The sequence below is a fragment of the Lissotriton vulgaris genome, unplaced genomic scaffold, assembly GCF_964263255.1.
Source record: "Lissotriton vulgaris unplaced genomic scaffold, aLisVul1.2 SCAFFOLD_750, whole genome shotgun sequence".
In the NCBI taxonomy this organism is placed as follows: domain Eukaryota; kingdom Metazoa; phylum Chordata; class Amphibia; order Caudata; family Salamandridae; genus Lissotriton; species Lissotriton vulgaris.
In genome coordinates this window covers 670,661-697,965 of record NW_028245030.1, presented here as the reverse complement: position 1 = coordinate 697,965, position 27,305 = coordinate 670,661, and the positions used below count along the sequence as shown (strand labels likewise).

At 45.1% G+C, this 27,305-nt stretch overlaps 1 protein-coding gene across 1 annotated transcript in view; it reads right to left on the bottom strand.

Moving 5' to 3' along the window:
* LOC147666659 (SEC23-interacting protein-like) overlaps window positions 1-27,305 on the bottom strand; it is a 257,834-nt gene that overhangs the window by 221,303 nt on the left and 9,226 nt on the right. The window contains exons 2-4 of the mRNA XM_086948989.1: window positions 21,251-21,792; window positions 16,164-16,398; window positions 1,867-2,060 (exon numbers count right to left, since the gene is read on the bottom strand). Coding sequence (XP_086805115.1) covers window positions 1,867-2,060; window positions 16,164-16,398; window positions 21,251-21,792 — 971 coding nt within the window. The remainder of the gene's footprint in view (window positions 1-1,866; window positions 2,061-16,163; window positions 16,399-21,250; window positions 21,793-27,305) is intronic.

The window sequence follows — 27,305 nt, the reverse complement described above, 5'->3', positions numbered from 1 at the left end:
AGTAGGGATCTGACACCGGTTACGACCTTGCCGTTGGCCCGTAATGTTAGGATGTACAATTTTAGAAAGTATGCATTTGCAGGATGTTTAGACTCGGCTAGGAGAACCTTTGTATTAGAGATTTGTTAAGGTTAGCCAATAAACGTGACTGCAGTGAAATGTATAAATGAAAATTGTACATGATATGAAACTGTTATTTTAATGTTTTAATTTTGTTTCATATTTTAATAAATACGGCCGGGAGGGTAACTCCCTCCCGCCTTCCAAAAGTTCAGAACTGCGTCCGTCTTCCCATCCTTGGGGATTGTGTTGGGAGGGGGTGATAGGCATCCCGGCCATACTGGTATGTGCTATGGTTCACACAATCTCTAATAATGCCAGGTTATAACTGACATTTTAACTTTATACGCTGTATTTACCTTACTAAACTAAAATTACACAGAAGGTATCCAACTAGGTTATCAGGTTGTCCATGATTTGCAGAGGGGGAGGCTGACTTGTCATATGATACAGGGGCAGTAATCAATTAGAGACTTACTGGAAAATGGATGTTGACAAAATAATCGGAACTGGGATTTGTCCAACTGAATATTCGGTTTGGTATTACCTTCTCAAAATGATAACCAAGTAAAAAAAATCTAACTTACGATACAAACTTGCCTTACTAGGGTGGAGGGCTAGTACTAGCTAAAAGTTGGATTGCTACTCACTGGCTACCGCTCTAATGGCCCTACAATAAGTACCTTGGAGAAAGATATTCTAGAATAGGCTATTGAGTAAGAGATTAAAATGGCAAGAATGGAAGACAAACTTGCTGAAGACTTGAATGATTGGTCTGAGATCACCCATGCATTGATTAGTGAAGAGGTTCCTGGAGGACAACAAAGTAATGAAGTTAATAGTGACAAAACATTTTCTCCTGTACATTTTGATTATTGTGCAACCATTTCTTGTGATAATAAATGCAAAAGTTTGCTGCATGCTAAATAAGTTACCCATTTTCTTTGGCATTTAATAAACTCATACATAAAGCTTGCAGAAAACCCTTTAGGGGGTCAAAGAAAAGACATTAACTGTTTGAAATCCCACACCCCATTCATTAAAACAGGCCTAAAAGATTTTTAATGGGCAAAGTATAACTTATTACATTGGAAAACCCACCAATGTGGTGGAATTTCAACTGTTGTATGTTTAAGGTGGTTTGTTGGAAATTAGGCACTGCACAGAGACAGACCATGCAAATTTCAGTGCGCACCGACAAACTCACTGTTCTTCAGGTATTGTTAAACATTTTGTAAAAGTTTCTCATACAGAGTATGTAAGTAGGACTACTACTGTTAAATAAAGTAGTAAATGCTTGTTTAAGTATGAAGCCCCCCAGCACTCCTTCCCCTCATCCCCATATTGCATGGCGGAACAGAAGGTTCCTCTGCTCATTTAAAAAAAAAAATGCTGTGGAGGAAAAAAGATAAATGTGTAATGGAAATTTCGGCATCACTTACCGATACAAATATTCCACCTGCTTACAAATCTGTATATTTTAGAAATATGGAGTATCTTTGGAGCTATACAACTATCTTTGGCAGACAGGTGTACTCCTGGGATTCTTTTCCAATCCCAATAGGAGCAGATAATCTTAGATTGTCAACAGAGCTGTGAAACAGATTTTGATGAGCAAGAAAGCTAGTGTTGAGGTGCATGGAAATAAGCAAAGTTACATCTTCCGACAGAGTATGGAAACTTGTGTTTATAGCTTCAGAAAGGTATGAAAGGGAAGCCTACACTGGAAATCTAATCATATGTAAGGAACACACCTCTTTTCCCTGCATGCTAAAATAACCAATCTGTTACAGAGCCAGTACATACCTCCAGTTTCTCGCTAAATTCCTCGGTGTAAGGAACAAACCGGCTGTCTGTGTCTCCTTTGTAAAACCAGGTGCAGCGCCGCACTTCAGACTCTTCCTCATTCCAGTAAACAGCCTTTCTCGTCCTGTCATACAGATAGATGTCATAACGACCACCATCGGTGCTCAGTACCACACTCTCAGGGTCAGGCTGGACTGGAAACAAAAACACATTTTATTGCATGTTCTCTCAAAATTGGGTTTAATATGTATGTTAGCACGGACTACTCATTTTAATGGTTTTAATGTTTTACAGCACTCCTCAAATAAAGTAACAAAGCAAAATGGCTGTAAAGCTTTCCATAGTTATGGACATTTCTCAATGTATCACAGAACTCACGAGACAGCCAAATGGTCCAATAAGCCACTGAATGTCCATTCACACTGTCAAACGGCGATCCGAAGTGCTATCACATTTCCCCCACAAAAATTACACAACAAATAGAAAAACAAGTGGTCCAGAGTAATCAGGCCGAAATAAACACTTTATGTCCTGGTATATGAAACCCTAATGATAGGCTTAACCCAGGCGGGTCCTATAAATCCCACTCACACAGAGAAGAAGACTGTCAGCACCACTAAAATGTTTGCTCATGTGGAGCTCCGATAAATACCACCCTGTGAGAAGTTGGCCTGATGTGTGATGTCCACTATTCTAGTGGGCACCCTGTATCAGTCCAAACAACCCTTATGGTGATGGTTGTAAAGTCAACCTTATAGACCAGCTATCCTAGTGGTAGCATGGACAAAGCAGTCTTAGGCTAACACTTCAGAGAACCTGTTAAGCCAAATTTTTTTACCAATTATAATCCATTGAATACCAAATGAAAGGACACCACACAAGGTATATATCAAATATATATGTATGTATTACTAACACAACCCCTCTGCACTCTTTATGAGGTCAAAGTTCGAGATACAGCGCAAGTTATTCAATAAGCATACTATAAGTTGCACAAATACAATTCTGCCCTAAGGGCATCCCGAACCATATACTAAGTAAGTGGTATAAGAACCACTTCAAGAAAGGTGAGTAGGCCTAGGAAATCGCTGCGGCTACACTGAACAACCAAAGGTTAGGAAGTAGGAGTCCCGCAGGATGCGTGCGCAGTGTCTAAACACACACGGGTTACCATAGACTTTCAATGGGAACCTAAAAGTTACAAAGTAATAGATTTCAGACACTTCCAGGTGGACTACGGGAAAACCCAGTTAAACTAGGACACTTGGATAGTTACTACCCATGGGAGCACCGGAGTACTCGAGTTACCTCACCCAGGAAAGCCGGGTGCATAGGTGTTCTTTCGTGTCGGGTTTCGTCGATCAATCCTATGGAGAGGTGCAAGAAAGTGCTGCAAGCGACCAGGAGGAAAGTGTCCGGATGGATCCAAGGGTGGATCGGAGCAGTGAAGAACCTGAAAGCAGAGGGGACAGAGTCTGGGTCACTAGCGAGTGACCAGGAAGGAACCAGGAAGGAACCAGGCGATGTTGAGATGCAATCAGGTGAAGAGATGAAGCTCGTCTCCACAGCCACATGGACCAGGAGGCATCGACGACGACCAGGAGCTGGATACAGACTGTCCCACAAAGGATCTAGCTGTTGGCGGTATTGGGGTCCAGATGGGACCCAACAAGCCTTGGCAAAGGCAATCCATGCAGGAAGGGAAGATTGGTTTCTGTTCAGACCAACAAGGTCTGGGGAGCGTCCCCTTTACAGGAAAGCAGGGGCAAGCCCGGAGCAACCAGGCAAGCGGTGTGGTTTCAAAAGGATGTCTTCAGGAGGGCCACTAGCCAACAGGCTAGCAACCGCAAAGACCCATCGAGGAGAAATGCAGGGGCAGGCCCCACGCAGCACTCGTGGAGTGTGGAGGGCTGAGCTTCGGTGCACTTACTGCTCTGTTGGGGCTTCTCAATCCCCAATGCACAACTTCGAGGACGCCTCAGAAGCTATACAGTTAGCAAAAAGCAGGTACTGCAGGGGGTCCGTCCCACGTCTCTCGTGTCCGCCAAGGGTCTCAGCTTTACTGTGGATGTGGGTCGGAGTCAGAGAAGTCTGGAAGTCTAGAGTCTGCGTCGCTGAGTCTTCGGGTTCCGGCAGTAGCGTCGACAAAGCAAACCGACAAGTTACTGATGGTGCCTGTTTGCACAGGGTGGTCACTCCTTGACCACAAGGGATGTCTTCAGTCTTCCAGTAGAAATGGAACGTTGAAGGTCCAAGAGTTCGTTTCAGAGTTTCTTTCCAGGATAATCTAATGTCTCTAGACACAGCTCCTAACTTTATACCAATCTAAGGGGCTGGATTACCTGCTAGGCCCCTCCTATGGGTGAAACCTGAAAAGGGGGTGGTTACACCCCTTTCTTTTTGTCCAGTTTCGCGCCAGAGCTGGGGCTATGCATGGAGCACCTTGTATGCCCCAGGCAGTGTCTGGAAACAGCAGTTCCCATTGAACCCACCCTGCCCCAATCCACTACAGTCTGTCTGGGGAGGTGCTAGCACCTCCCAAGGCAGGAAAACTATTGTCCAGGTCTCCCCTGCCGGAGTTTCGTCCAGCAGCAGGAGGTCAGACTCGTGTCTGTGGCAGCAGCATCCATTTTGTGATGCTGAGGCTCTGTTTAACTTTAACTGGGTAAAGCAGTAACTACATGTCTTCTCCCTCTAGAAGGGTGGAATGCTACCCCAGCCGCCAGAACTTGCGGGGGCAGTATTCCAAAGTGTTTGACACCTTACACGACATGTTTAGATAAAGCCAAACCAAAGTTAGCATTAACCGCGAGGATTATAATGCACTTAAGAGTATATGGTATGGCTATATCATAGACCAGCTATAAGGACATGGTTCCGAAAGCTGCAGACAGGCTCAGCTCATGCTAGAGCACCATCTCACATAAAACCAAGCACTCTGCCTTCAGGATTGTCAAGGCCTGCCATAGGAGTGACTTATAGGTATATATGTGTCGATATATAAGGGTAGATATAGGAATACTATATCTAAGCAAGGGGTGATTACACACCTTGCACAAGCGGAGTGTTCAGCCTGTGGTGTCAGTTTGGATGGCCAGCCAGGGGTGGCATAATACATGCTGCAGCCCCTGGTAGGCCTTGGATGCACCTATGCCCTGGGTACCTATGGTACACCATACAGGGGCTCACAAGGTGACCCAATACTCAATTGGATATATACCTAAAGTACATGGAGTCCATTTTACAGAGAGAGCAAATAGCCTGGGGCCCTGAATAGCAGGATCCCAGGCCAACTAAGTCAAAAACCAGCTGAACACTAGGCAAAAAGTTGGGGTAACCATATAGTCAGATATCCACCTTCCTACACACCCCACTCCCAAACACACCCATCTGGAGCCCAGAGAACTGTTATGTAAATGTAAATATATGTATACTTGTAAAGCGCACTGCCGCCCCTTCTCGGGGCATCATAGCGCTGTATACCGCTGTGGAAACTTTCCTGGCTTTCCCTGCGAGATGCTCCCTACTGGGCACCCACAAGGTGAAGCCAGGCATCCCCAGCGCTAGTGGGGCCGTTGTGGAGATTAAGCAAGCTATTGCCCAGAGTTGCAGAGTGGGACCCATGATTAGAGTAGGCACCGAGCAGAGAATTATCGAGTCCGCGGACATTGAGGCCAAGACCCTGCCGCATCGGGAATTGAACCCTGGTCCCGGGCCAGACCTCAGCATCAGGGTCTGCCGCTCTAACCATTAAGCCACATGCTGATCCATCGCCTGGTAGGACTTCCATAAAATTCAGACACAAAGCTCTCAGGGGGCGACCCAGCTTACAAACTGCCATGCCAACCTATCTGCCTCAAACCTGCCAGAGAACCAGCCTATGTTCCTTCAAGTCCTGCCACAAAGGATCTGCCCAAAATTCTGATTGTAGTTAGAACTAAGGAAACTAAACTGATACAATCACTTTGGATGAAAGATAGCTTAAATGCTGAGAAGCAGAGCTGAAGTCTTAGGTGATCATATCTCTCTCTTATCTCACATTACACTTCTAAAATATATCCACACCCTGAAAGACATGTTGATTAACAATTCTACGAGGGCAATTCCCAAGTATCTGCAATGATTACTAACACCTACAATTAATGTGCTAACCGATCATAATCCCAGGACACCTAAGAAGGGGGGTTAAGGGAAGCAGACTAGTGAGCAGGAAAACACCATGTAAATATTCTGAGCTACACTGAAACCTACTATAACACCTACAAAAGGTATACACTGCAAATTCTCTTTGCTGTAACAATGCAACTAAATTGAACAGCAACGAAAGGTCTACTAGCCACACTGCTGTGAACTGTTTAAAACTGTTCCCAAACACACTTTCATATCTCATTTTGTTCTACTTTCATTTGTCTGACATTTATTTTAATCCTCTACACTCAAAAGAAAGGTAGCATACAATCTAAAATGAAATGTTAAACAAGCACTGGCAATGCCTATAGGTCTGGCCTTAAAATAAAGTTGCATGGTAATGTGAAGCATTACAAGCAGATAGGATGAGGATGGATATGTATTTGTGTGGAAGCAAAGAACGGTAGAATAATGTTGATGTAGGTTAAAAGGTCAGGAAAAAGTTGCATTGTCACTCCAGACCTAAAAATCAATTTAGGTAATGGACTGCTTTCTGTGCTACTGCCAGAGAAAAAGACTATAAATTATCTCGTTATCAAAGACATTTGAGAGCATTACAGAGTCATGTACGTGCCCCTGAAAGTTCAACTTCAGGCAGCTGGAGAAGTAAACAAAATGATCACAACTGTGTAGCGGGAAAGCCCTTTTTTGAGGAAGCGCACTACTTCTGCCTAATCAAAACACGTACTACTGGCTGCCACCATGTGGGATCAGCCAAACCTCCTCTAATGGTGATCCTTACGTAATTGTTTGGCAACAGCTGCACTGTTAATCCAAACCATAAAAAGCAGTTGAAATGTTTGCATCAAAAACATACATTTTGGGGGCATGGCCAAGATGGCGGAGTGAGCGCACGTGTCCTGCTTGAGATCCGCTCCCGCCGGGTCTATAGCACACCCTATAGTACCCATGGCACCCGGATCCCCTACCAGAAGCTGAGGGACTTCGTTGCGCTCCAAGCTGGGAGCTAAGAACGACTCACCCGCTAGCCGGTGAGAAGCCGGGAGGCCTCCAGCATTCCTGCAGTGAGGAGCGGAGGCAGTTACAGGGGCCAGCCGAACGCAAACAGGGGCCGTAGTGGCACACGACCCCATTGAAAAGTTGGAAGGACCCCCACATAGGAGCATGACGATTTGCATGGTCGCCAGACGTGCGGAGACTAGCTCCCAGGCCTGTGAGGGGGCCTGTGACGAGACGTGGAGTCGCAGTGGAAGACCCGCCTGGTTCCCTGCTGTCTGGGGGGCCGGTTCGCTTGAGGCTCCATGCCCGGAAAAAGCCCTGGGGAAAGGAGGGCGGCCATCTGCTCGTCTAGCATGGATTCGGCCACCCGATTGGCACATACTGGGTGCGACCTCTTTGCAGTTGTGAGAGCACTGGGAGGCCTAATCACAGTAGGAGCTGGGCGGCCACGGACTGAGCAGAGCCACGCACTACATTATCGGTGAGCCATTAGTCTTTTCCATGCTCATGACGAGCTAAGCTCGTCATGAGGCACAGTGCTCCGGTGCTCATGACGAGCTCAGATCGTCATGGGTCGTGGAACGCTCAGGTGCGGGGAGAATTCCCCTGCTGTGCCGAGAGTTCCAATGCACCTGTGACGAGCTGAGCTCGTCATGAGCACAGGAGCACTGTAGCTCATGACTAGCTCAGCTCGTCATGAGCATGCGGGCGCTGTGAGCGCCCCCCTCTCCCTCAGCACAGAGGGGGAATTACCCCCGCAGCGAAGGGATTAAGGGGTACTCAGGCCTGTGAAGCGTGTGACCCAAGGTGGTGTTTCTGCGGCCCCCTACCGTGCCCCTGACATTAACTGAGGGGGGTGCGGCCTCCTGACACCTTTGAGCCCACAGAGACGGACCTGGGATGGGAGGAAGTGCAGCCTGTAGAGCAGTGGAGGAGCCAGGATCTCTCTCCCTTTGTTGGGTCCTTTAAGTGCAGTGCATAGCACGAGAGGCCTACGACGCAGAGCAGAACTTTGAATCATTGACACTCGGCAACGCTCCTGTGTGGCTGAAGCCTAGCAGCGCCTCGGGCTGCAGCTGGGTGGATCGATTGGGTGTATAGTCGTCTTGCGGATTTTGATCTCAGCCAAACCAGGACGTGGACAGTCCCCAGAGGCAGCATAAGGGCCATTGACTGCAATGGATACATGGCGAGTGGGGCCACCTGGGCACGGCCCTGCTGTAGTACACGGACTGTACTGCTTGCAGAGAGTCTGAATACAGGCGATAGAGCTTAAGGGAGCGGGTGCACTTACTCGCTCGTCCAGAGGCCGTCTGAAGACCATGCATTCCTTCCCCTCGACGCAACTTCTCGACACGGGTGGGACAGCTTCGGGACTCCACTATGGCGATGAATAAAAGTAAAAAAGACCGGTCTGTCCGGGATCTTCTTATGAAATCGGCTGGGGACTCCCAAGGAGCCAGTCCGGTCTCAGCTGGGGATGGCTCAGAAGGCTCAGTGACGAGGGAATTTCTGGAAGCCCTGTTTGCCTCCTAGAGGGAAGATATCCTGGGCCATCAAGATGGTCCTGCAGGCGTATCTCCGGGAAGTAAGGAGAGATGTGGACGCAGTCGGCAAAAGGGTGGCCGCACTGGAGGGTTCGTCAACTACCAGTGACGAGGAGATCGCTGCCCTTCAATAAGAAATCCAAGGGTTGCGGGATCAGCAACTGGACCTCCAGTCACACTCCGAAGACCTAGTGAATAGGTCCAGACGGAAAAATGTTCGTATAAATGCTTTCCCAACCGGAGCAGAAGGGGAAGATCTGGAAGGATATGTTCAAGACCTCTTCGGGGCAGTTCTGAATGCAACGGCGTAATACTCCGTCAAGATCGACCGATGTCATCGAATACCCACCCCACCCCCCCCAATCAGCCAAATCGCCCACCTGCAGACATTCTGGTGTGCGTGCACGATTTAAACGTGAAAGAGGAGATCCTTAAGGCAGCCCGCTCCTGTCAACCTATACGTTTCTGTGAGCACATACCATAGCTCTTCCAAGACCTGGCAGCCAGTGCCCTTCAAAAGAGAAGAGACTTTCGCCCCGTGAATAGCCACCTCCGATCAAAGATTATATCCTATTCCTAGGGGCACCAGTTTCGTCTCCTTTTCCGTCTCGACAGGAAGCTACACCAAGTTCACTCCATGACCAAGGTCTGTGAGGTGCTGAACTTAAACCTCGACAATCTGACCGCCCAGCCGGAGGCCTCAGGGCCGGGAACGCCCTGGCCCTCAAGATGTGGTACCCGGCGCGGCCAGGGTCTTGATCGCCTTTGCCCTGAAGCGCAATGATGATCAAAGAGTGTTAAGCAGTTCTCCGGACCCTCGCTGGTACAGAGGGGGGACTCTCTGGACTCTAATGACTGAGGGTAACGTATGTGTGGGTTTGTTTTCGCTTCCCTGGGCCAGGTGGGGCGGGGGATTTTTCTCTTTGCTAAATGTGGAGGTCCCTCACTCTTTTGGCGGTCTCCACGTCTTCCTGACCCTCTGTCAAGTTGAACTTAGTGTGCTTGCCTTTGCTGTTAGTTTATTGTTCCAGGGTTTGTTTATACGGTTGTTGGGTGGGGTGGGGGGGACGGGGGGGGGGTGGGAGTGGGTCCTCTATCCAGTGAGCTTTTTACTTATAGCCGTTTTGGTTAGGTCAGTCCAGTCACATATGCTTATGCGGTCCATTCCATGGTCTGTTGTTCCTCACTATCGGCTTCATAGCATTAGACATATAGCCCTGTGGTTCTTCCAACCTGATGGAAGTTAAGGTAGTCAGCTATAATGTGTGAGGCCTTAACAAACCTACCAAGGGAGGGCAGTCCTTTCCTTACTCGAGCATTCGGAGGGGGATATAGGTCTACTTCAAGAAACTCACTTTCTTCAGAAAGACACGCAACGTATGCAACACAGGGGGTTTCCCTTGCAGTTCTGGTCTTGGGGTACGAGTAAGAAGGGCGGGATGGTCATCTTGTTTTCCAAACACTTCAGAGGTTCCATAGTGGGCTCTGTGGCAGACATTAAGGGGCGCTTCTTAGCGCGGAGGCTACAAACCAGCACCTCCAACCTCACGCCTCGTCACAGAGTGGGATGGGGTCAGCAGTCTAACTGACCCCATCCCACTCTGTGACGAATAAGGGGCTGCTGCCTCCTCTCATTGGCTGACCCAAAACAAGGTCAGCCAATGAGAGAAGGCAGCATCCCCAATTATCCAGAAACAACTGAGGTTTCCCTCTCACCGCCCGACTTCACTGCTGCAGCCTGGTATTTTTCATTAAATGTTTGGTGCGCAAGTGTGTGTTTATATGTATGACTGTATGCATTAGTGTTGCTTGCAGTGAACGGGTGTGTGTATGTGAGCGGGCTTGTCAGTGGATGGGTATGAGTGAGTGTGCCTGTAAATGGACAAGTATGTGTGTGTGGGGCCCACCCATCCCCCTACTCTAATTACCAGCCACTTCTGGATAAAAAAAATTACCTAAACAAGCCAACCTTTCTCTTTGTTTTATTTTTTTGTATCTTTAAAGGACAAAAGATGTACTACTGGTGGCACAGCTGATTTATTTCCATTTTCAATGAGTTACGGCCTTTGTCACAGTGACAGAAATTGGGCATTTGAAGGATCAGCAGGGGCTGCCATCTCCGATTACTTCCTAGGTGGTGCACATGGGTTCAAGTTCCTTGACTTATTCTGTAATGTAATGCCAGTAAAGAGAGGTGTAGAGAAAAAAAGCCAAACATAAGACCTCAAACAGCAAACTCTGCTTTTCCAAATCCTCATGTAATAAGTGCACTGAAAAGAGAGAATTGTGGCAGAGTTAAATAAAGGTGCATGTTTCAATTCTTTTTAAAAAAAATATAAAAATAAACAGCATGACCTCTCTTCCCACTGACGGATTCAAAAGTGTGCCACACAACAACAGCACGCCATGTCGGCTTTTTCTGATTAAAAAAGCTCATCTAGAGTGTAAAGAAAACATTTTACATGTTGCTTAAAACTGGAGAGGCACTGGGCTAACTGTCCCAATTCGACTGCACAAACGGTGTCTGCTTTAGGGTAGGTTCTTGTGCACTTTGTGTACTCCACACACCCCTAAACACCTCAAGGATGCGCGATACTATTCATACAAAAGACGGTAAAAAATCTACATGTACGACCGCGACCATTCTTGCACTCTCTGAAAAACCTCATGCTTACGCGCAACAAACTTTGACAGACCAAGCTTACACCACATCATCATACCTTGCACACCGCACTCAGCATGTCCCAATCAGGCCAGGCTACAAACAATACCCGTTTAACCATGCACTGAGCAGGGCAACTATGACTGCAATGCAAACCGAAGAGCTTCATGATCTACCAATGAGAGTTAAGTGCTTTAAAAATAATACAATCAGGGCACCCAGAATGGAGGTTGGACTATCCAAGGGAAAAGAAAGTGATTTGGAAATATCAATACATTACAGATGACGTATGTGTGTTATCATAGGTTACCGAATCAGCTATGACCGGAGTGTTCTATAACCATGTGAAAATGTGTTGTTCTGTGACAAGCACATCATCACTGGAATATAGGTGGTGGAATTGTGAAGGAATCAGTTAGAAAAGACAGTACCCAATAAAAGAAATGTGCCTTCATTACCTGAAGCGGGCTGGGGCTATTTCATTACAACTTAACAGTATGTGTTTAGAAGAATGGGTTAAGATGGTTAAAAAAAAAAAAAAAAGATTTGACCGGGGCAGCTCAGTAAAGTGGCTTTTCCACCCTAGCTCAAAAGAAACTATAATGTAGGCCTGGGCCACATCCGCTCTCAGCGTCAGTGCCAAGAATACATTTATGCACAGGCATTAAATAGTAACCAAGACAAGCATTGGAAATGCAATAGGACTCGCATTAGGAAAGTTTGAGCTATTGGTCTTGTAAATGAATTTTTTTTTATTTATGTGTTATTTTTTAAAATAGCTAAATTAATAGCTTTGTCATTTACAATGCCAATAGTTATAACTTTCGCAAATGTGACACCTATAGTATTTGTAATGCAACATGTTTTGTATTTACGTGCCTTAGATGTATTGATATTACAAATAACAATGGCTTTTAATTTTTTTAAATAATTAGTACTTAAATAATGTATTTAATTTGTAATGGCAATAGCTTAAACTTTTGTAAATAACTTTTGTGAAGATTATGTTCAGTGTTTTTTAATGTGACGAAAATCCAAGAACAGAAGTGAAATATTAACATATTTTTGTGAATTGTAATAAAGCATGAAAGCTTGAAAACAGCTTGAAACATTGAAAGAACATATTTGAACCAGTGATGCTGTGGTTGCGCTGAGTGATGCTGTGGTTGCGCTGAGTGATGCTGTGGTTGCGCTGAGTGATGCTGTGGTTACGCTGAGTGATGCTGTAGTTGCGCTGAGTGATGCTGTGGTTGCGCTGAGTGATGCTGTGGTTGCGCTGAGTGATGCTGTGGTTGCGCTGAGTGATGCTGTGGTTGCGCTGAGTGATGCTGTGGTTGCGCTGAGTGATGCTGTGGTTGCGCTGAGTGATGCTGTGGTTGCGCTGAGTGATGCTGTGGTTGCGCTGAGTGATGCTGTAGTTGCGCTGGGTGATGCTGTGGTTGCGCTGAGTGATGCTGTGGTTGCGCTGAGTGATGCTGTGGTTGCGCTGAGTGATGCTGTGGGTGCGCTGAGTGATGCTGTGGTTGCGCTCAGTGATGCTGTGGTTGCGCTGAGTGATGCTGTGGTTGCGCTGAGTGATGCTGTGGTTGCGCTGAGTGATGCTGTGGTTTCGCTGAGTGATGCTGTGGTTGCGCTGAGTGATGCTGTGGTTGCGCTGAGTGATGCTGTGGTTGCGCTGAGTGGTGTGTGCATCGGTGGAGCTTAGTGGGTGCATTGGTGGAGCTGTGTGGTGGGTGCATTGGTGGAGCTTAGTTGGAGCATCGGTGGAGCTGTGTGGTGGGTGCATCGGTGGAGCTGTGTGGTGGGTGCATCGGTGGAGCTGTGTGCTGGGTGCCTCGGCGGAGCTGTGTGGTGGGTGCCTCGGCAGAGCTGTGTGGTGGGTGCATCAGTGGAGCTGTGTGGTGGGTGCTTCGGTGGAGCTGTGTGGTGGGTGCATCTGTGGAGCTGTGTGGTGGGTGCATCTGTGGAGCTGTGTAGGTGGAGCTGTGTGTTGGGTGCATCGGAGGAGCTTTGTGGTGGGTGCAACGGTGGAGCTGTGTGGTGGGCGCCTCGGTGGAGCTGTGTGGTGGGTGCCTCGGTGAAGCTGTGTGGTGGGTGCCTCGGTGGAGCTGTGTGGTGGGTGCCTCGGTGGAGCTGTGTGGTGGGTGCCTCGGTTGAGCGGTGTGGTGGGTGCCTCGGTGGAGCGGTGTGGTGGGTGCCTCGGTGGAGCTGTGTGGTGGGTGCATCGGTGGAGCTGTGTGGTGGGTGCATCGGTGGAGCTGTGTAGGTAGAGCTGTGTGGTGGGTGCATTGGTGGTGCTGTGTGGTGGGTGCATTGGTTGAGCTGTGTGGTGGGTGCCTCGGCGGAGCTGTGCGGTGGGTGCATCGGCAGAGCTGTGCGGTGGGTGCATCGGCAGAGCTGTGCGGTGGGTGCATCGGCAGAGCTGTGCGGTGGGTGCATCGGGTGGGTGCATCGGCAGAGCTGTGCGGTGGGTGCATCGGCAGAGCTGTGCGGTGGGTGCATCGGCAGAGCTGTGCGGTGGGTGCATCGGCAGAGCTGTGCGGTGGGTGCATCGGCAGAGCTGTGCGGTGGGTGCATCGGCAGAGCTGTGCGGTGGGTGCATCGGCAGAGCTGTGTGGTGGGTGCATCGGTAAAGCTGCGTGGTGGGTGCATCAGTGGAGCTGTGTGGTGGGTGCATCGGTGGAGCTGGGTGGTGGGTGCATAGGTGGAGCTGTGTAGGTGAAGCTGTGTGGTGGGTGCATCGGTGAAGCTGTGTGGTGGGTGCATCAGTGGAGCTGTGTGGTGGGTGCCTCGGTGGAGCTGTGTGGTGGGTGCCTCGGTGGAGCTGTGTGGTGGGTGCATCGGTGGAGCTGTGTGGTGGGTGCATCGGTGGAGCTGTGTGGTGGGTGCATCGGCGGAGGTGTGTGGTGGGTGCATCGGTAAAGCTGCGTGGTGGGTGCATCGGTGGAGCTGTGTGGTGGGTGCATCGGTGAAGCTGCGTGGTGGGTGCATCGGTGGAGCTGTGTGGTGGGTGCATCTGTGGAGCTGTGTGGTGGGTGCATCTGTTGAGCTGTGTGGTGGTTGCATCTGTTGAGCTGTGTGGTGGGTGCATCGGTGGAGCTGTGTGGTGGGTGCATTGGTGGAGCTGTGTGGTGGGTGCTTCGGTGGAGCTGTGTGGTGGGTGCCTCTGTGGAGCTGTGTGATGGGTGCCTCTGTGGAACTGTGTGGTGGGTGCAGCGGTGGAGCTGTGTGGTGGGTGCCTCGGCGGAGCTGTGTGGTGGGTGCATCGGTGGAGCTGTATGGTGGGTTGGCAAGCGCATTGGCAGAGGTCGAGCCCTAAAAAGGGGAAAAAAGATGGCCACTGAGATTTTGAAAGGTCAGTCACAAGAGTAAATGTACCAGATTCTGTTACATAAGAAATCTTGCATTAGCAAAATGTGGCTGCACATTGAAAAAAAATTACATCACAAACCCTGGAGTTTAAGATAACATCTGGTTCAATATTTTAAAAACGGAGAAGGACCGCAATTGTGAACGGACACACCAGAGAGCACAAGTTTAAGCGGGAAAAAACCCAAGATTACAAAGCATCGTGATCACCGGTAGCGGCCACAGAGTAAATAAGTGAAAATTAAAAACGGCAGCTAAACAAGCAAGTTGGTATGAACCGTATTATCACTACAATAGCACAAAGTTGCAAGAAAAACAATCTACTTTGCAAGGTCGAGTCCTGTGAAAAGCATCTGCTGGGTGCCAGAACCGCCCCAATCAATAGACATACATTGCACACGTGTTAATAATACCAAGTCTAAACTACAAATAGGGGTAAAATTAACATAGCATTCTCTAATTCAGAATGCAGTACGAAGTCTCAAAACAATAAGAAAGAAACCCCGGATGTCGGATAAAGACCACCACCATGTTTTTTATCAAAAGTATTTCTTTAAAGAAGAATACCGGCAGGGAGCTTCCCAGTATAGTCCAACAGTTCAAAAGCAATCTACAATGGCAGAATAATACGAGAAGATCTGTACATGAAAAAACTAAAGAAAAGTACGGTCTCATGTACCATGATAGCATCTAATGTAAAGAGCTGACAATGACACCACTAAAAGCAAGACACACGGGGAGCAGCAGCCTTTGATGTGCCGGCTGGCCGTGGGCAGTGAATAATTAGGGGAGGAGAAAAGCCAGAGCACACGCTGGGGAAAGCTTGTGGGGGGGGCGTGGGGGGACGGGGGGGTCGGGGGGCTGGTGGCTTTGATGCTGTGCACGCGCTTTTTCACGGGCACAGCATCAAATCGCCCATTTAGTTAAGCTCTGGATAAGCTGCAATATGTCTCGACATCTGCAATGCTTGCGCATTGGCAGAGGTCAAGCCCTAAAAAACAATGGTATTTGCGTGTAAGTGTGGCAGTGGGAAGAAGGGTGAATGATAAGCTACTGCAGGGGGGTACTGGGCTTCCCCAGGCTCAATGATAAACAACAGATGGAAAAATAAAATGATAGCTTAATAAATACATTTGTGCACTGAATACATTTCGGTGGAATTCATTCAGCTAAAATGACTGTGATGAAGTCCTATAAATCCAGGAGATCGCGCATTCAATCATCAGGAATCCACAATTAAATGCACAGTTTTACTGACACTACATTATTGATATCTACACAGTATTTGCAATGTGCTTTATAAGCCTAGCCAATTCATTATTAGCCTGATTTTACAGTTTCAGGCTTTCTGCTGAAAGGCATATGTAAACGTGTGTTTTTATTGTAATGTTTGTATCATTCATATGTGTTATGTTAAATGCTTTGCCAAAAACACTGCTTCAATTCAAAACTCATTATTTCGGTAAAATACCATAAAGAATGCAAGAATGAATAAGATAATGAAAATCGTAAAATAAAAGGAAAGCCATTTATGAATGTCAAGGGAAGCAGAAGTTTTTTCTAGTGCTTACCAGAGTTGTATACTTCCTCCAGGCTGACAGAGTCCAGCACACTGAAGGGCATCCAGACTTGCTTATTCTCCACTTGCTTGCAGTAAAACCAGTGGGGCTGGACAGGCTCGTACTGGTTCTGCAGAAAAAGAGGTGGTGGTGGCTGCACCAAAGGTCCTGCTTGTATTGGGAGCTGCTGGGGCTGCTGGGCTTGCATTGGTGGAGGAGGTGGCATCAACGGAGGTGTGTGAGAAGGCTGAAAAGAGATATTCAGTTTAAGCAAGCAGGTCATTCTCCTACATTAAACTTTTAATAAAACTATGTTCAGGTGATCAGTTGTCGAACAAAACATAAATGTAATTGCCCTCATAATGCCAAATCTGTACTACCCCACACTAAAAAAAAGTAGTACATAAGTTAAGTAAAGACATCATCTATCCCGCTGAATGTTTCATGCAAGCATAGTCAAGTATATTAACAGCGAGAGCCAGGGCAGCAGAGCCAATGGATGTGTTAGCAGAAAGGGGTTATTTTGCCCCAGCTCAAAATAAACTGCAAAGCTGGCAGGGTAATTTTTGTTTCTACTTACATCCATCGCTTAAAAAATGCAAAGTAATAAAGGTTTCTTGTTCAACTAAACAAGTATGTACTGGATAAAGATAGCTGCAACTGCAGTTTACGTTTTCAGACAAACTCCTGAAGAATTGTTCCTCAAACAATGACCCACCTCTTGGGAGACGTGTCCATGTGATTCAGATAACTGCTGAAGCTACAACCACTAGATGCGTCATGGAAACTACAACAAATCATCAGCCATCTGATGTTACCATTTGCAATGCAGATGTGGTTCAGGTTCAATTTAATCCGAAAGGTATATTCAACATTACAGTCGCTGTTACCCTTCCAATTAAGCAGATCATCTAACCAATAATCATATGTCTCAGTTGCCCCTACTAGTTTTCCTAAGAAAGCATTTAACCACTCCCACAACCATTGTTCTCACAATCATTTTAAACCGTACATACCCTTCTATACACTCCAATAAAACAGACCCAATTCATGACTGCATCCCCCATATCAGTCATTTCCTCCATCTTCACCTAACACCTGCTTCTCACCTTTACTACTTTTCCTCTGTAAACTACTCTGTTTTGATCTATTAGCATATTAGGTCAGTACTTTACGCAGTTCACCTCGGGTTATTCTAATCTTATTGTTCACTTTCCCTACCAGCATGCATAGTTTATGTTGAATTGGCTCACTCTCAGCGATTGTTGTTTCACTCTTGTACCGTTATTTGGAAAATCATTGTGGACGTTTCAAGGAGCAGTCGTGGGATGGCCTCTATACTGCTTTTCTTACTTTAAGGTGCACTGGGACTTTGCCTCGATTGCACTGACGGGGTTCCTACCCTTATTCTTCTCCCTATATCTTGCTTTATCAGGAAGAAATCACCCTCGGAACACTTGGAGTTAATACGTAGTTATTTGCAGACCATTCTGTTTTCCGCAATTACGTATATTCCTGTTCTGTGTACTAATGTTTTGATTGATTAAAGCTTTATTTCGATAAAAAATATCTTAAAAGCATTGACAGCACAATAAAAAGACCACTGATATACTAATGTGATATTTTACAAGTTACCCTGAAACATGTACATTTTCCTTGTAACACACGAAAAACCGTCAATAAAGAAGGACTATAAAAAGCATCACACCACAGCAAAGCATTGGTCAGAGCCACCGTAAGTATAGTCACACGAACACTTGGCCCTCTTGAATTGCACTGCTATTCTCAGTACGATCAATACTTGTCTCTGTTAAGTAAAATCACTTTAGACTTCCAATCTCAAAAAACTAGGCTACTGTGCTTGCTGATCGGTGTTCTAATTAAAAATATAAATGCCTAACACACATTTGCCTTTAAAAACAAAACTTTGAAAATCAATGTAACAGCTACTGTTCAGAACACGGTTCTGTTTTGGAAGCCCAAGTAAAGACTGGATACTCACACCCAGCCTTCCTAGTGAAACAGAACTTACACTTGAAGTTCAATCCAGTGGTTTCATTTGAGGCTTAAAACTGCTGCTCCGATCACCCTGTGGACTCCAAGACTAACTAGCAGTACTTAAAACGAAATAAAAATAGGTGACACTCACTTTTAAACATGAATATGAGAATGCTATAAGAGTTCAGATTTGCTGGTACCTTTTTAGTCCTCAAAATTGCTATGCAACTTGTGTGTGTGTACACGTTCCTGTAAGCCTTGGTGGGCGTGCAATATATATTTTTTTACATGTTTCAACTGAAAGGTGCACAGCTTACACAAGGGTATTGCAGCCTGGTGGAGAGAGATGTGCTGGAAGCACAAGAGTGAGCAGAGTATATGCAAGAAATACTGGCTTGCATTCCTCATTGAAATGTTTGCAACCATTTCTCTATGGCACTTTATCAAAACTAAACGCTTAACGCCACAATGGAATGCCTCACCAATCGGATTCATGAGCATAAGTTATCACAGTGGTGCCACTTCTTACTGATAAGACCTTGTGCAATAATGCCCATTCCACAGACTGCATATTTACATGTTCACATCAGAAAAAACATACCTATCTCTCCACACAGCAGCAAAGCACCTATCATCCAACTATGTTTTCTTGTTCCTTTTAGATTCACTGTTCTATGAAGACTATTATTATGGGAGAACTTCATTTCAAGTGCAAATAGTACTTATTTTGGAGTGCTATAGTTTAAAAGAGAGTGTTTTGCCCATCTATCTACCATGGCTTACAATTTCTTATGAAGCAATTTTTTTCCCATAAAGCCTTCTACATAGCCACAGATCAGCTTCTCCCAATAGGTCTCTCTTATGTGCTTCAAAAAGACAGCAAATAGCACATCTCTAACATATAATCACTGTAAGCTCACAGTTTGACCCATATTTTTCATCGGATATTTGTACACTATAATTGTTGCAGAAGAGATAGTAAAGGAGCCCATCCCATTCTTTCCCCCATACCATGTCTGAAGTTGAACTAATGGGAAAGCCCCGTCCCATCTCTCACAAGGTATCAGGACATGGAGCAGGGGCAGCTATTGACAGCACCTTGTCCCATATCACCCTTGACCACTTCCCTCCAGGGTACATGTCCATGGGGAAGGGGTGTGTGGACAGCTCACATGCTCTCACCACCTTTCCCTCAGGCTCCATGATGCATCCTCTCCTCAGACCAACTGACACAAGCTTCAACATTCCACACAGTGAAGAGAGCCTTAAAGGACCACAAGCCAAGGATTACTTTATCCTGGCTGGGCTATGGATTCCAGACTGGTGGAAGGCCTTGTCAGTTTTTATTACTGAGGATTTGTATAGAAATCAAAGCAACTGAAGCCTCTTTAATAAACGTCTATCTGTGTTTAACCAGTAAAACAGCTTATTTATTTGTAGCGGGCTTACATATCAATAGTAGACAAGTCTTTGGAACTGTGACAAAAGCTATGAAGGATTTGTGAGACTCTTACATATTACAGAAATTTGGTATAGTAAAAAAAAGGAGGGGTGATCTGTCAAATGTAACGGTCTGAACTTGTGGAATGCGTTCATACCATCACATGAAATAAAAAAATTAATCCTAATCTTGCCAACATAAAACATCATATCAATCCCTGAATTTGCTTTCTCGCACATATGAAGATGCAGAAATGTCCTGCAGTAGGAAGATCCTGGCGCTGGAAATCCCAAAAGTTCCCTCACAAGTCCAATGTGTGGACATGCACAAAATTCTAGAAAGCCAGCCTACAGCCCTCAATCTAGTGTCTAGTTTTACAATGGAATAGGAAACTATAATACTACATATTTAGACTACATTTAGCAAACTCTCCTGAACTGTATGAAAATGTTTCTAATACAGCACAGAAATATTCTCCCATTAATTCCCTAGTCCATCGTCTGCCATTAGTTTAACTATCAAGTGATGCAAGGCATTAGCAAACTTGTTCCACATTAAACAAAACTGTGAAATGAACAAAAAAAATCACGTTTTAGGTCATAAAAAGTACCTAAACGACAATGTTGAGACTATAGAATAATTCTTCCAAAGAAGATTTAAAAATATTGACTGTAATAAAACTAACTGGTGCTAAGAGACATTCCCGTATTGCTGGTACTATGAAAGATGAAACACTGTATTAAACTTGATGAAATACTCATTTTCAACTTTAGCGGATGCCTATGTATTCATTCAACAAAGATACAACCATCTTATAATAATGATGTAACACTATCAAACCCATGCACAGTCTCATTTTGATAAGAAACACAGTCTTAACTGGCAGAGCTACTCAAACACACCTTATTTGTACACTCCTAATTAATTTGAGACCCATTTTTCCATATTTTCGTTCTGTAGTATTTTCAGGTTTAGTGAGTTGTGCATCATATTTTAAACGTGGCCTGATTCAATGGACAGTAAGCCCCAGCAACTAGAATTATAAAATACAGTGTTTGCTGTATTTTCCATGGCCTTATTTTCTACACTTGCCACATAATCCAACATCTTCTGTATAACATTTCAAATTAAATCAGGTCAATCAAAAGAGCTTTCTCAACGGAACCATCAATACGGACACTGAATGTAAACTTTTGGCATCTGTGTGTGAGGACCCTCAAATGTTTCGGACTAGGTCACCTACCACACAGCTACTCTGAAACGCATGAAAAATGAGACAGGAATTTTAGCTTTTTAAGTTTAGGTCATATTAAACCAAGGAACTAAGCTCCGTTTTCATCTATGAAGATCACAAACCATCTTGACTTCGGGCACAATATGAAAAACTGTTAATTCCTAATGGCCGAGACTGTGTCTCATCTACAGTATTAGTTCTGGCATGAGTGGCAATAGTTCATACCTGCGACTAGCTGCTTAACATACAATATATGACCACTTTTTACCTGCGATCTTTTGACATAATCAACATACTCAACGTTTTCTACTGGAATAATATCCCTTCTTTTTGTAAGGTAAAAATGTTTTTTCAAAAGAGGTGCACTGCAAATATAGTAAAACAATGGCTATGAAGGCACGGGTCTGCCATAAAAAGATTTATTACCTGTGGCACTGAAGCAGGAGCGCTGTGGTACATTTGGCTGGGTGCTGAAAAGGTTGGCGGTTGTGAGGGATGGCTGGGCACATGGCCAGGCACCTGTCCATGTTGGAGCTGTGGAGGAGTTATATAAGGGTTGGTCCGGCTGCTCAGATTCGTGTGGCGATAGGGATTATACCCATGCTGGGTTGCCCCTGTAGAGGAGGGAGGTACATTTTGGGGAAAGCTCTGGGATACAGTTGAATAAGTGCCAGTCCCTAGCTGAGGAACTGAAGGCCCACCCAATGTAGGTGGCATGCTGGGAACTTGTGATGGAGGCATACTCTGTCCATTGAATGATGCAGCAGCCATAGATGTGGGAGCTTTAGAGAAAGGTGGGTTTGTTACAGATGGCCCTGCTGTCACCAAAGGTGGCTGACCAATACTTGCAAAAGGGTCATTGTTGCCAGGTGCCTGGGAGAAGTAGCTAAACGTTGGTGGTGCATGGGTGCTGGCAATAGAGGTCTGACCCAAGAAGCTGTCCTCCTCTCCGACTTCTGTAACATCGTCTGAAAGACAACATATAAGAGCAAATTAAGGTATTGAACATGGTTAATCCATCGAAAAGGCTTTTCCTAATACTCATTCATGTACTTTTGTTAATTTGGAATATCAATAGATAACACTTACAAGTAACTATTAGAAGTAAGAATTCCTCATGAGACAGGTTATAGCAGCAAGTACCTGCCTGATTTGTACATTTCTAGCCTTAAGTCCTTACTTTACAAAGGTGTACAGCAATTGGTGGGGTCATCCCTCCATTTCAGACTCTGTAGATCATATTTTATTGTTTCATTAAAAAAAGCATTTTGTGCAGTCTCTTGTCCAGGTTGGGACCCTATTGATCGAAGCCAAGAATAGCCAATCTAAAGAAAAAGGCTGATGCAGTGGTGTTTCAACCCACTGCTTAAACAGAGTTCTGGAAGTTGCTCCTTCATGTTATCAGAAACAACAATCCATCCTATTTAGCTGAATGCATAATCCAGAATTCAGTGGTTTCGAGCCTAACAGTCATAAATTGAGAACACAGAAAACCGGCTTAGGTGCAACAGTATGCAGAAACAAAACAGAGCCGTGAGTAGACTCATTCATCTTACCAGACACCTGAATCTTATTTCAAAATAGATGTGCCTTAATACCATAACTTACATACACCTCAGCAGCCATACAGAAGTTCTTCTTATTTAAAATAGTGTTGATTTAAGCTCAGATAGATCACAACTTTTGAACTAATTGAACCAAAGAAAAGATTACAACTGTAGCCCGGTGCCAGCATGTAGAATAGACCAACCCTTGAAACTATCCAGTAACACTTTGTCAAAGCACTGTTAAACTATAAAGTCACCATTCGTCTTCAGAGCAGCAAGCTGTGGCGGAACAATTTACCCACATTACACAACCCGGTGTGCGTTCAAGCATGACTACATAGTGTGTGTTCATTACCATCACAATAAGGGCCTGATTACGAATTTTTGCGGTGTGGCACTAGGTCCGCCCTGCCAAAACCGTGGTCTGACAACCCACCAGATGAGGAGTTTCCTCTTGTCTGGCATGCTGGTTCTTGGCGTTCTCACAACAGTGCCTCGGAAAATGGGCACCGCAATAGGAATGTCCTTGCTGTGGTGGAACTGGGGTGCATGCACATAGGGGTGACTCCTGCATGCATCCCCATGCGGAGACGGCACAGAGGGCCTTACAGGGCCCCCTTTGTTTCCTCTCCTCCATGGTGTTCATGGAGTAGGAACCTCCATGACAATGCCAGCGGAGAGGAAACTCGTAATATTTTAGGCGGGACCGCGCCGGTCCTGCCAAGCCTATTGCGGCCTCCTGCGCAGGGCAATGGCGGTTTGACCACCCTTATTGTGATAGGTCAGGTCATTAGACTGCCGCCCCCCACCCCCACAGTCGGGCCCCTTAGAGAGCATAGTCTTACTTGTACTTATAACATCACAAAAACGTTAATAAAAAGCTATTTAAAAAATAACTTCTGAGAGTTTAAAAGTTACTGAACTCAAACCAGAAAACTATCCATTTTGAATTAACACAGTAGCTAAACTGTACCTACTGGATGTGCCATTTATTTTCATTTGACCCTTCATGGAATTCTTCGCGTACCAAATGGGAAAGAATGCAATCCTCCCAAAAATTGAAAATCCCCAAAAGAGAAGTCTCAAGAGTGGAAGGAGGCCAAGTCAGGCTGACTAGTGGGTGTGGAAGTAGGAATTTATTTGGTTGAAGGTATGGTTAATAAGACATGCAAGCAGGATAAAGCGTCAAACCAGAAAGTTGTCGATCTAAGTCAGTCGAGCCAACACATGGTCAGAATCTCAAAGACACCAATCATCCAGCATGAAGGTGTTGAGGAATTCAGTAGAAAAGAGCCATGATTGACTGCACAGGGTGAGGTAGAAATTGTCAGTGGTGAAAGATGTATTAATGCAGATATAACAAACAGTCAAGATATCAAGTGAAAATTATTAGGTTTAACTAAACTGGTTGCAGAATGCAAGAATCTTTGGGGCATTAAGTTAAGACAGATGAAGTTTGCTGAAGTGACAGAGGAGAGTTAGATGGGCACTAGCTGGTTCAATCAGTATAATAGACAAGGGGGTTCAGGAAGAACCAATCTACAGTGCAGTGGAGACATTGGGTGGAAAGAGAAGTGTGTCAAATGGAAGCTTATCTATTTTAACAAATAATGTTAAGTCACTGTCTGATGTGCCATTGTCAATGTGCCAAAGCCTTGATGAACACCCTAGGCTATAAATGAATGCAGGCCATGGAAAAACTGTATTTGATTCGACTTGTTGATTTTCATCAAGGATGTGGCCGCAAGGTACATCCAGCAAAGGTGTGCTTTGAACTTCTTTCTGAATGAGAGTTGGTAAGTTGTTCTGGAGATAGTTACACAGAGAACATTTTCTAGCAAACGGTCCTTGGACTGTGTAGTATTCCCCTACTTTCAAGCTGTAGCGAGTTCAGGGGTGCTGTAAGTTGCAGCTGCATTGGTATCACTTAATGACAAAGCACAGTGGACTATAAGGCTGTGTAAAGCTTTGAAGATGCCCCAGACATTAAATGGAAGCCAGAACAATTGGAGATGGGTGCTCCAGTCCTGCTTCCAGCTACTGACCTTGCTGAGGGAGTCAACATGAATTTGCAGAGGGAGATTAATGAACATGGAATTAGGCAAGACATGCGCTGACCGCTTATCTATGGTGGGCATCTAGAACAAATAAGACAAGATTTTGTGCATAATGCAGCAAATATTTTACACTTTTTACTAGGATGGTTAGAAAGGAATTCTTTTACATTACCAAACACATTATGGTATATGATTTTTGGACAGTTTTCGTTTAGATTTTCAGTTTTTTGCTACTTTACAGAAGCAATGAAGACATTTTTCTACCAACACGGTATTTTTTAGGCCTCCATCTCAGTAAAATAGACCAAAAAGAACCATGATGCTTTTTGAAAGTCCAGACTCAAGCTACACAAAAACAGTAAAGGCAACGTTTAAACTAACTATGCACTTCTAAAACCAATTCCATTTCTACTCAGATAATACCAACGAGTCATCCCTTCAAGGAAGAATCAAAACACATGTATTGATCACTTGGCTTTAGGCATTAGCGTGTTTATTTCAAAACGAGAATAGGGAACACAAGATATATGGGTGCAAAAATTACTTTTAGTTACCTTTAGTCTGCATCTTATTTGAGACACAAGGGACGTAAAAAGTCAGGCAGAAAGGTGGGCACTTGAGAAATGAATACACTGTTTGGTAATTTGGGGTGAAAAGCTCATTCCTATATAGAGGGAGTAAAGCCAAGGTAAAAGCACTGTGAAGATATAATTATCCAACAGAGCTATTGATAGTTATTTCTTGCTTGCTTTCTAAATGCTAGGCTGCTAAACAACTACATAAGGCGAGAGCTTCAGCATCTACAAAACTAATTGTCCTGAAAGCAAATTATATTTGCACATACTGGAGTTGTGACCCAGACTTTGTAATCTACATGCCTACCAGTTGGAAATCTCCAAAAGCCTAATATTTCTAGAGACTGCATAGAGTCATGGCTGATTGTTTTTGTGTTCTGCATGAAACCACCCTGCCCGCCATACAAGAGAGGTACCCAATCACAAGAAGATTGTGCTATGTGTCCTTAACTGTGGAGTCCGAGGAGATGTGGGACCTTCATCGAGTATAAACCCTACTAACACTTGTTTTGACATTTCATTCGTCAGATTTTCATATACCCCCATGTCGTCACCACATCCTCCTTAGGCAAATGTATGTGCTCCAACAAATAGCTCCAAAACATAATATAGCCACCTCCAAAGAGGCCTACGCATGTGCTCGTGCTCACCTTTAATGGTGATCTTGAACTATCTAATTACCCTAATGGGCTGTCTCTAATGCCTCCAAACACAAATAGTGCTCAGTGGCCGAACCCACACCCTCAAATGCATGTTCCCAAAGGATACAAGTCTATGTCTTCAGATCACTCGTGACATGCAGTACATGGCAGTTGACAGATAACCACATAAAGCACTATTTCAAGATGTAAATAAAGTGCTGTTTCTATGATACCAAGACATTTTCTTTGCAGCAACAGTATTTCATAAAAGATTGCTCAGTTGTGTAAGGGCAAGAATGAAACAAGTTAATTGAAGTCCACAGACAGCTATAATTACTGTTATTCAGTCTCTTTGTATGGGCTGAACACTGACTCCTTTTTGTCTAATACCTCAGAATCTTATTTTAATTAACGCTAGTCCAGCACTGTAAAACGAGTATGTACAAATGGTCTAGCCTTTTCCATGCTCGGCACGGTGCTCATGACGAGCTCAGCTCGTCATGGGCCGTGGAACGCTCAGGTGCGGGGAGAATTCCGCTGCTGTGCTCAGCGTTCCACAGGAGCCAATGCACCTGTGACGAACTGAGCTCGTCATGAGCACAGGAGCACTGTAGCTCATGACGAGCTCAGCTCGTCATGAACATGCGGGCGCTGTGAGCGCCCCCCTCCCCCCCAGCACAGCGGGGGAATTACCCCCGCAGCGAAGGGGCTAGTTCACAAAGTAATTTGAAAACCATAGTTGAACAAAGGTACCCATCCGGCTTGTTTTACACCAAATATATGTTGATAGTCACAAAATGTGAATTTTTACACCATTTATTCATTCAAAATGTTACACTTGAGGCTATTATTTTGTTTGTTTTAGATTCTGAAGCATAATGTTCTTAGGTCGAACCTACCAGACAGTGCAGCTGTATGATTGCAAGAGAAAAACTGTTTGCTTACCAAGAACACAAGCATTTGCAATGCAATTGGTCTCACCTTTGGGACCTTATATGTATTTAGCTATGCAGCACATTAGCCTGGTGCTGAAACATCAACTGCTCTTTAACATGGAGTGAAAGTAAGCACCAAACTGCGTGAGATGCCAGGTATGGGGAACACATGGAGAAAAATATTGCCATTCGGCGAGAATTGGTATAGTCCAAAGCTCTGATTTTAATATTAAATCAGGGCCTTCGGCGGTCATATCACTGAAAATACTAGATTTGAGAAAAATATTACTGTCTATGGGTGCTCGTGGAAGACAAATTCTTTGGACTGGAATCTAGAGAATGCTAAAGTGAATCTGGTATTTTACTACCAACATACTAATTAGACATGACTTAAGCAGCCACAGAACAGAGTCTACAACTCTCAGATTGCATTGCTAGACAAATACTAGGCGACGAGATGCTGGAACCTCCGGAGGTGCACTCATTTTCCGCATTGATTCAGGCAACATCCCCTAAACGCATAGTAGCAAGGATATACTCCCAGACACAGGAGCTGTACAGAGACCGACACAATAAGGCCCGGCTGGAATGGCAAGCGGACTTGGAATTGGCCATAGATAAGGCCATGTGGAGGTACTGCTGCGAGGCTACTAAACGTATCTCGCTCAATGTCCGCCATAGGCTTATACAATTTAAATTTTTTAACCGGATTATATACCAACACGC